The following is a 9,357-nucleotide window of genomic DNA, read 5'->3' as shown; positions in this document are numbered from 1 at the left end:
CTAGCTCCATGCAGCATTCGTGCACCTGCTGGCACAGCCACGTTCTAGGCATCGAGCGGATCCACGGCCGCAGCGGGTGCAGCTGCTGTGGCCTAGAGGGGGCCCGTCGGTGTTCATGGGGGCCACCTGTGCCCAGAGCGGCAGAGCGGGTATGGGTGGGCCTGTTGTGTCGTCACCCTATGCTGCAACTGTGGGGCTGCTCCCGGGAGGCTCTTTCTCAGCCTGGGGCCCAGACTATGCCCCCTGCTTCGGACATGGCCGAGACTGAAGGCCTCTCAAGGTCCATCAAGGTGCTGGGACCCCTTGGAATGGATCCTGATGCCAAGCACTGCCCCCAAGAAAGTTCCAGCGCCCAAAGCCACCCAGCGAGCCCTGGGGTTCACAGGACCATCCCCTACTTGGTAGTTTCTCCTATGTCCTGGGGTCCTGCCTTGTGCCTTTGCCTACACTGTCCCCGTGACCAGAGCCCCTCCCTTTTCTGCTCCTCTCAAGGGGGACCCTCCCCGTGCAGTCCTGGCCTCGGGACACAGGTGAGCAGTCCAGCCTCTGTGTCCAGTTAACACGTGTTCAGTGTGTGCAGGCTGCTGGGTGGTGAGCTGTACTTCAACAGATCACAAGACCTGCTGTTCTTGCACAAGACAAGTTGAAATAGAGAAGCCGGTTGCTCACAAGTCCTGGAGGAAGTGCACGCGCGCCTGCAGAGACCACGTCGAGGCAGGGTGTAGACAGGATCTGAGACTCTGGCCTCTGCCAGGGTCTCTGGGTGGAGTGCTTTGGGTTCCTGAGCTAGGACCACATTGGTTCGTTCAAACCAAAAGAGCAGGGTTTTGGTAAGATCCATGGTGCAGGGTGGGGGTCTGCTCTAAGGGGTGCGTAAGAGGAGGTCTTGGGAGGCAGGCACACTGTTGGCTGTCAGGGCTGCTAGGGAGTCAGAGCCGGGACTTCATTTGCTTGTCGTTTGGTGGCTGTGGTCTGGGGCCTGCGCTCATGGGAGAGACAAGGGGTGGCATCAGGCCCCGAGGGCCACTGGTCACACAAGATGGATGTGAGGCTGCAAACCAGAGCAGCACCTGGCCGCGGGCGGAGGTCTCCCCAGGGCTGCCGGGAACACCCAGCGCCAGCTTCAAATACAGACACAGTGAGCTGAGGCAGTGCCCCGGGGCCACTCCTCTTGTCTGAAGTCCTGCCCTGGTGTGCTGCTGGGGCCGAGGGTCTGCAGACCCTGACTGGGGCTCACAGAGGCGCGGGCGTGAGGTGCAAAGGTCTCACTGCTGGGGTGGGCACGGGGCAGGTACAGGGTGGACACAGGGTGGGCAGACACAGGGGCAGGTACAGGGCGGACGGACACAGGGCTGACACAAGGTGGTCACAGGGCGGATGTGCAGCTTGGCCAGGACACTAGCTGTTGTGTCCCCATATCCAGAACCAGTTCACATTTCTCAGGTTCTTGTCTGCAGAGGCCTCTCATTCTCGGGAGGAAGATCGTCTGCGCCAGGCACTGATCTCCGGATGGAGGACACGGCACCAGCAGGTGGCGCCGCGGCCCCAGGTCTGATGGGTGTCCACGCTGAGGAGGAACGGAGGCCTCCTGGCTTCCAGCCAAGGATGGCGGCGGCGGCCCCACAGGCCCTCGGGGTAGACAGTGGGGGGGGGGGGGGGGCGGGGGAGGCGGGTGTGTGTGTGTGTGTCTATGTGTGTGTGTGTCGCCCCGGCAGTGAAGGGCGGACGGCCCCCAGTCCTGGAGGCTGGCCTGGCCTCCTCCCTCCATGCTCCAGTCTGAGGGGCAGGTGCCTGGAAGGGCTGCTCGGGGCGGGGCCACAACGAGCCATCGGGTTCTGTCCCGGCCCCTGGACGCCAACGAGCCGTCCAGAGAGAGACAGTGAGCATTTCCTCGGAGGAGCAGGCCACGTCCTGAGGACACCTGGGGTCACAGGCCAGCCTGCCGCTCTCCCCAGCCCCTATCTGCCTTCAGAGCAGGCTGCGGGGTCCTCCGGCTGGTGTGGGGCCTGCGGGCGAAGGTCTTGGCCACAGGGGAGGGTCCCCTACGCACCTCATTGAGGCCTGGTCCGCAGGGCCAGCTGAGGGGCGTCCAGACGTCCGACGGCGCTGGCGTCACACGGGGTTAACCTCACGCCCCTGGTGCGTCTGCAGCTGCAAGGACACGAACTGGCAGAAGCACAGGCCCAGCTCGAGGTGGCCGCGGGCTCTGTGCGCCTCGTCGCAGGCGGGGAAGTACGCGTGCGCCACGCAGCAGGCGTAGCTGCAGGAGAAGCGCAGCAGGGCCTCCCGGAACAGGGCCTCGCCCTCCGCGGCCTCCAGGAAGACCCGCCTGCAGTCGCCCAGCAGCACGTACACGAAGTGTAGTTTGTTCATGGTGTCGCAGCCCATCAGCAGCGAGTGGGGCGCCAGCAGGAGGTTGGCCTCCCCCACCCTGAGCACCAGTTCCTGCATCATCTTCTTAGAGAACCTCCTGAACCAGCACAGGGTGTTGACTCCTAACACGAAGAAGAGGGGGCAGAAAAATATGTTGGCAGAGATGAGGAAGAAGCGCTGATCTGGGGTGTTTTCCAGGAGGCCCATAATCAGGGGCAGGGAGAGCAGGGCCAAGGCCACGAGAAACAGGAAGACGGCCAGCGTGACCCTGCAGCCCAGGTAGCGGAGGCAGGACCTGGGGGACCGCACCCCGTTGAGGATGCCCACGGCTCGCTTGTACACCTCGGGGTCCTCCAGCACCTCCTTCAGGGGGTCGGGGACGCTCAGGGTGCTGAAGGTGCCCACCTTCCACGAGGGCAGACTGTCCCTGTTGACGCAGTTCAGGGTCAGGAGGCTCTTCCCGCTGTACAGGGAGGCGGCGGGGCGCCAGGCGGGCAGGGAGCGGGCCAGGCAGTGGTTGGGCATGAGCAGGAGCTGCACCACTTTGCGGTAGAAGTGGCTGTCTGCCGCCTCCAGGTATGTCAGGTGGCTGAGGTGCAGCGGGACCTGGCAGGGCCTCAGCAGGACCGGGATGACCGGCTTCCTCTCCAGGCAGGAGCCGAAGAGCGACAGGTCGGCCTCCAGGAGGCACCACCGGCTCTGCACGAAGTCCTGGCTCAGCACCAGCAGCACCTTCTGGCTCTGCTGGATACACTCCGCCATGTTCTCCAGCACATTCCTCCCCGGGGTGAAGTCCCGCTCGTGCAGGCAGACCTTCAGCCCCGCGAGGTCCGCCTCCAGGCGGCTGATGAGCCCGTGGGTCCAGGTGGCGTCCACGCTGCTGTAGCTCACGAACAGGTGGAACTTCTCACTGGGCCTCAGTGGGGGGATGGCCAGAGCCACGCCTCCCTCCCCAGGGCCAGACTCCATGGGCACCACCTGGGAATCCAGCCCTGGGAATCCGCCTCTGGTCTCCGGAGAAGAAAACCACCCTCAGGCTGCAAAAGATCAAGACACACGGACTGATACGGGATGGACAACAGCGGAACTGAGGTCGAGAACCCGCAGCACACGGCTCGGGGAGCCACAGACAACCCCGGTCACAACTGGCCCAAACCACCAGCTTTCCTACTTACTGCCCGCCCCCCTTCCAAGGCAGGACCCTTCGGGGAAAGCCAGCACGTTCCCTTTCCCAATCGCAAGGATGCCGCTGCTCTAGCTCCCCGCCCCCAGCCCCCAGCGGGGTGCCTGAGCCCCCTTCCACTGTGGAGTCTCCCACTCGCCTGCCTGCCTCTGGGTCTCTGCCACACCCAAGTGTCGTGGGATCCCCCGATATGGTGCGCTGTAAGGAATCAGCCTCGCTGTTCTCATCTGGGGCATCTTCCTTGATGTCCACTAGACATTGGCTTTGAAAGGGTCGGGGCACAGAGTGACCGCATCTTCCAGCCCCTTCTTTCTCTTCAGTTGTGTCTCACCTGGTTACTGGTCCTGAGGGATTGCTATGTTTATGTCCCCAGAATTGGTGGAAGCCCTAACCCCCAGGTACAGGGAGATGATTAGGGCATAAGGGTAGAGCTCCATGAATGGGGTTAGTGCCCTTATAAAGAGACCCTCAGACAGCACCCCGCCCCTGCCACCAGTGAGGATGCTGTGAGAAGGCGCCACCTGCAAGCCAGGAGGTGGCCATCACACCAGCACCCAGATCCCAGAATGCCAGCCTGCAGACTGAGAAGTGACTGTCTATTGTTGAAGCCCCCAGACTGTCGTGTTGTGTTCCTAATTTTTTTTAACATTTATTTTTGAGACAGAGAGACAGAGCATGAGCAGTGGAGGGGCAGAGAGAGAAGGAGACACAGAATCCAAAGCAGCCTCCAGGCTCTGAGCTGTCAGCACAGAGCCCGACGCGGGGCTCGAAGTCACGAACCGTGAGATCATGACCTGAGCCGAAGTCGGACGCTCAACCGCCTGAGCCACCCAGGCGCCCCTGTCGTGTTGTGTTCTGGAGCCCAAGCAGACTAAGATGGGTCCGCCTCTATAACGTTTGCTCTATTGCTCTAGGAAGGGCAGACGCTTTCCAGGAAGCACTAGAACTTTCTCCGTGCTGCCTGAGACCCTCACATCGAGATCCCAATGCTCCAACTCAGTGAACAGAGCTTGAACTGCGGCCACCAGAGGCCTGTCTGCTGGTGTCCAAGGAGGCCCACAGAGCACTCGCTGCTGAGACCCTCTCATGTGCCGACGACCGGCCGGCGGCCCTGCCAAGGGGCCTCGCCCGCTGGAGCCCTGCACACCCCATGTGGCAGCTGGTCAGTGGCTGTGCTGCCACTCTGCCAGGAAGTTCCCAGCTGAGACCCGTCCCCTCTCGGTGAGCAGGGGCAGGAGAGCCCAGAGGAGGACCAGGGAGCAGCTCTGGGAAATGGAGGTGGGAGAAGCCCAGCTGCCCACTCCCTGCTTCCACGGGGCCCCCCACCCCTACTTGCTCTGCCAGCTGGTCGGGAAGAAGGCACCCGCACAGTGTCGACAAGGGGCTCCTCCCGTAGCGTGGCCAGCACAGCACAGCTGGAGCCTCTGTAAGGGGCCGCGGTGCCCACCCTTCCTGGCCAGCAAGCCCTCCTGCACGGGCACCATCCCCACACCACCACCCCCGCTTCCAGGTGGCACGGCTGAACGTCAGGTGGGCGAGGCTCTGGGGGACACATCTGAAAGCCTGGTCTCACAGGGCTCCCCCTCCATGGAGGGCTGGCCGCCCCGCCTCTCCCACGGGCAGCCCGCAAAGTGGGTGAGGGTGTGCGCGTGTCCGGGACGTGCCTGCACCCGCTCCACGCTTCCCCGGCAGACACGCTTGACTTACCTCGTTGTTAAATGCTATGACTCAGACACTGTTCTGGGCATTGAGGGTCTCAGCCAGCCAGCACCGGCCACCCACGCCGCCCACTCTTCACTGCAGTCCGGGGGAGGCCTGGGAGGCAGCTGGGGACCCTCCCCCAGTGCCGTCCCCACATAGAAGGAAGTTTGCAGCCAATACTTTCTAGGGGCATCTCTGCTACAGCACAAGGGGCGAGAAACCGAAAAAAGGAAGCAGATTGAGGAAGGCCCCTTGTGCAGAATGGGGGTGAGGGGTGGACAGGGAGAAGAGGCAGAGCACTGCCCCTTCTGAGAAACCCAGCTGGGCCTCAAGGTCTGGAAATAGGGGCAAGATGGTCAGGGAGCTCTTGAAGTCTGTCTGATGGTGATGCTGGGGCACTTACAAGGCCCCTCTGCCGGGCCGCTGGGCTTGCCGGCCGCCCGGCCAGGCCCTGCGGCTGGAAGGAGTGACGGGGAGGGCCGGGTGACCGGTGCCTCCTGGTAAGGTTCCCCGAGCAGGTCTGGCCAGGGTGGGGCGTGGGAGTGCATCCTTGAAGGAAGGGGAGACCCCAGCTGCTGGGCGACCCTCCCCAAACAGCCACGCGGGGCTCAGGTGACTTCCCCTGTTCCTGCCCTCTCGGGCGGAGGGGGTCAGCCTGGGAGCCAGCTGCGGCCCTCCTGCTGGTTTCCCAAAACCCACCCACACCTCGCACCGGCCCCTTCACCAGTTCTATTCAGCAACCCAAGGGAGAAGCCATCGGGGTCCCTGGGGGCCCCGTCCCCCTCCAAGACCTCCTCCCACCTGGGCCAAAGGTGTGTCTCCAAAGTCTCCTCTCCAATCTGAGCCATCACGTGCATGTGATCTCTTAAGAAAATAGCTATTTGAACTCACCCCTGGTGAAGACAGTCCCTCACGGACTATTTTGTTCCTGGAAAAGCAGCGACACCCAGAATTGATGAAGCTGCCTGGTGCTGATGATGCCGGCGAGGCTGGCACATCCCGCATGGACCAGGGGCCGGCGATGTGTCACCACAGATTCGGAGCACAAGCTGGTAACCGCTCCAAGAGGCACGGAGGAGGGGTCTGCCTTTTGAGGACAGAATCCCCCAGAAAAACCAGCCACAGGCCCAGCTGATGAGATCGTGCCTGAAATAACAGAACTTTGAGGGGCAGGCACATCCAGTGATACCGCCTTCGGAGGACAGAGATTTTCCCAACAACAAATCCTTTGAGGGGCTCACCTCTCCCTGCACATCCTGCCCCCCCCTCCCCCCAGTCGGAGGGACACTCACCCCTCACCAACACCCAGTCTTCAAAAGCAAGGGTGGCCTGGGGAGTCTGCTGCCCAATGAAAAGAAGCCTCTGGCCTCCCTGCCTGTGAGCAGCGGGGGGCTAGTGGGGGCCAGGGGTAGTTTCCCCTTGCAAGCACCAGCCAGGGAAGGAGGGAAGGAGGGGGGGAGGGGGAGGGAAGCACGGAGTGAGGGAAGCTGGCCAGGCTGGGAACACAATGGCAGGAAGTAGATCCAGGGAAAGCTATTTGAGCCCCTGGGAGGCGGGAGACACCGCTGCTCTTTGCTCCGGGCTCCTGCGCCCAGGAGTCGGGCGCTGGGGCATGACTCCCGGGCACTCAGGGCAAAGCCAAAGGCTGAGGTTGGTCCTCCTGGAAGGGCTGTGCGGGAGGGGGCCCTCGGGCAGGCGGGTGTGCTAACCGGAGCCCTCTCCTCTCGGCTGCATTCCTGGCTGGGTCCAGGCTGTAGCGCTTGAGGACCACCACCTTCCGCCCCGCACGGTCATGGACCCCCACCCCACATTACTGCCGCGTTTCTGCGGGCGGTCCCGGTCCCAGAGCTCATTTCCGTGAGGCAGCCGGGGCAAGAAAGAGGGTCACGGCGAGTGTTTAACACACCGCACACTCACACACCGGCCTCTGCTGAGGGGGCCCCGCTGAGCCCAGGCCCAGCTCGGACCGCGGGTCTCCAAACCCAAGCCTGGAGGGATTGGGGAAGTGGGGGACGTGGGGCTCAAACGCTGGCCTCCTCCCATCCCCCCACCTTCCTTGTGAACTCTGCTTCCCTATCAGACGACCCTCTGCTCCTTACCGGTTCAGCGCCATGGGCGGGGGGGTTCCCGCGGATCCCTGGGGTCTCAGAGCATCATGACCACGGGACCCCTGCCCCCACCCCGGAGTTCCAGTTTGGGGCTGGGCTGGGCTGGGCTGAGAGGTCAGCTCCTGCCAAGGACCAAGCTGGGCAGGGCCCTGCTGTTGGGGGGGTGGGGGAGGGAATCCCAGTCCCGCCCCGCCTTCCACCCTCGGCCCGCCCCCTCCACCCCCACTCCGGGCACGTCATCGGCGTCCAGCACCAAAAAGGGCAGTCCGGACACGCGCGGGAATCGGGGAGGTGAGTGGGCTGGGGCCACAGTGTCGGTGCAGGTTCCAGCGGGTGAGAACCTCTCCAAGGGAGGTGACCGTCCCGCCCCTTCCGGGGCTCCTTTCAGCCTGGTCACTAGTCAAGGGTCAAGGCTACTCACTTAATGCAGACCCTAGTGGGTGGGCAGGGCGGGGGGGGGGGCATGCCTCCCTCCCCATCACCAGTCAAGGACCCTCTGGGCCGTGGGCAGTGGTCCTTGGGGCCTGGTCAGTGGCTCAGGCAACATTTCCCTCGTAACAAAGCTCTCGACCACTCGGGGCAGGGGAGTGACCCCCTTCCCTGCACCCCACTCAGTTCAGACCGCGCCCCCACTGCCCCCCCTGGACCTTAGCGACTCTGACTCTGCCGGGAGCTCTGCTTCCCGCTCCTGCCTGGGCTCTGGTTTCCTGACTCTGTGCCCTGCCCTCGGCATTCTGGGAGGTTCCCAGTGGGCTGTGAGGCTCTCTGGGCCCGTCCCCGCTCCTCACTTGTCTGTATCCTCATTGCTCAACCCACAACAAAGTACCACCCTCCTCCCTCCCCCCTCTCTGCGCCTGGTTCCAGTTTACTGATTATCCAAGCTCTGTTTACAAGACTGGTAGCCCTAGAAGTGGGGGGAAGGAATGAGAGCAGAAGAGGGGGGTGGGGGTGGGGAAGAGGGCCGTGGACAGCTGCCTCTAGGGGCAGCCTCCCACAGGTAGGGACGCCCCGGTCATCCTGGGCCTGTGCTGGTGGCTGGAGAGGAGAGCAGAGGGAGGAGAGAACCCTGTGCTGGAGGAAGGTGGCAAGAAAGCAGGTGTGGGGCTCAGAAGGTGGTCGTTAGGCTGCTGGCCAGAGTCCGGGTGGTGATGTCACCCCAGCTCCCCAGGCCGACGCGTGCAGACACACTCAGGGCCTCCAGCTTAGCACTGACCCCCAGCCTGTCCTTGCAGCCAGACCTGACTCCCGAGTCCTTAGTGCATCCAAGGGCCAGCCGTCAGCCCTTGTGCACCCCTGAGCCCAGTCTGGTGGGAGAGATGAGTCTGCACATGACCGCATCCTGGCATCCTAGGGCCCCCCACCCTCATGTTAGCAGGGACGGTCTGGAAAGCAAGTCTGTGCTCCCAACACTGGAGACCAGAATGTGCAGGGCTGGGACACAGAGGCGGGGCTCCGTCTCACCGGGGTGGTCCTGCTGGCCCTGGCCCCGTCACTTGGTGATCCCATCATTTCCCAGCCCGAGGTTATCGAGCCTCTGGGGGGGCGGGGGGGGGGGGACTGGATCGATCAAGGAAGAACCAAACTTTTAAGGCTCCATGTGACCCAAGCTCTGCCACTTACTATCCACGTGGCCTTTGGACAGACCCTTAAACCCCCGGAATGTCAGATGGCTCAGCCAGAAAGCACAGACACTGCCTCTCTGAGGTCAGAGACAGGTCTCTGGCCACACAAGGCTGCAGGGGGCTTTGTGTGACCCAGAGTGCCTGGGACTTTTGTTGTTTTATTAAACGTGTTGCCCACACTTTAAAAGCAGGAAGTTGGCTGACTGATCAGGATTTCTAGCTTCTCTGAAGCTCTTGGACGTTCTGGCAGGCAGGGCCCTCCTTCCTCAGTGCGGCCCTCCACAAAAAGGCACCTAGAAAGTCTGGAGCCTCCCTGGCTGCACAGGAGCACACAAGTGTCCAGGGAGAAGGGAGCTGAACCCCGAGGGGA

General features: G+C 63.0%; 1 protein-coding gene across 3 annotated transcripts; it reads right to left on the bottom strand.

Annotated features, from left to right (window-relative positions):
• Window positions 1-1,650: 1,650 nt before the first annotated feature.
• On the bottom strand, window positions 1,651-7,517 carry LOC102967297. 3 transcript variants are annotated; one of them, XM_042960883.1, is made up of 4 exons: window positions 7,357-7,517; window positions 6,149-6,403; window positions 5,264-5,455; window positions 1,651-3,410 (listed from the first exon to the last, which is right to left on the bottom strand). In XM_042960883.1, the coding sequence occupies exon 4, from the start codon at window positions 3,340-3,342 to the stop codon at window positions 2,113-2,115; it is 1,230 nt and encodes a 409-aa protein (XP_042816817.1). In that variant the 5' UTR covers window positions 3,343-3,410; window positions 5,264-5,455; window positions 6,149-6,403; window positions 7,357-7,517; the 3' UTR covers window positions 1,651-2,112. The 3 variants fall into 3 exon arrangements, with proteins under 3 accessions (XP_042816817.1, XP_042816818.1, XP_042816819.1); XM_042960884.1 differs by having other exon boundaries at window positions 5,264-5,452; XM_042960885.1 differs by lacking the exon at window positions 5,264-5,455.
• Window positions 7,518-9,357: the final 1,840 nt, after the last annotated feature.

The sequence above is a fragment of the Panthera tigris genome, chromosome D2 (assembly GCF_018350195.1).
Source record: "Panthera tigris isolate Pti1 chromosome D2, P.tigris_Pti1_mat1.1, whole genome shotgun sequence".
NCBI classification, from domain to species: Eukaryota; Metazoa; Chordata; class Mammalia; order Carnivora; family Felidae; genus Panthera; species Panthera tigris.
Note: the sequence above shows the minus strand (reverse complement) of the source record. Positions and strands in the feature narration are given on the sequence as shown.

Bases quoted from the DNA above. Each gene is read 5' to 3' on its own strand.
- LOC102967297 (XM_042960883.1), bottom strand. From the start codon at position 3,342: ATGGAGTCTGGCCCTGGGGAGGGAGGCGTGGCTCTGGCCATCCCCCCA.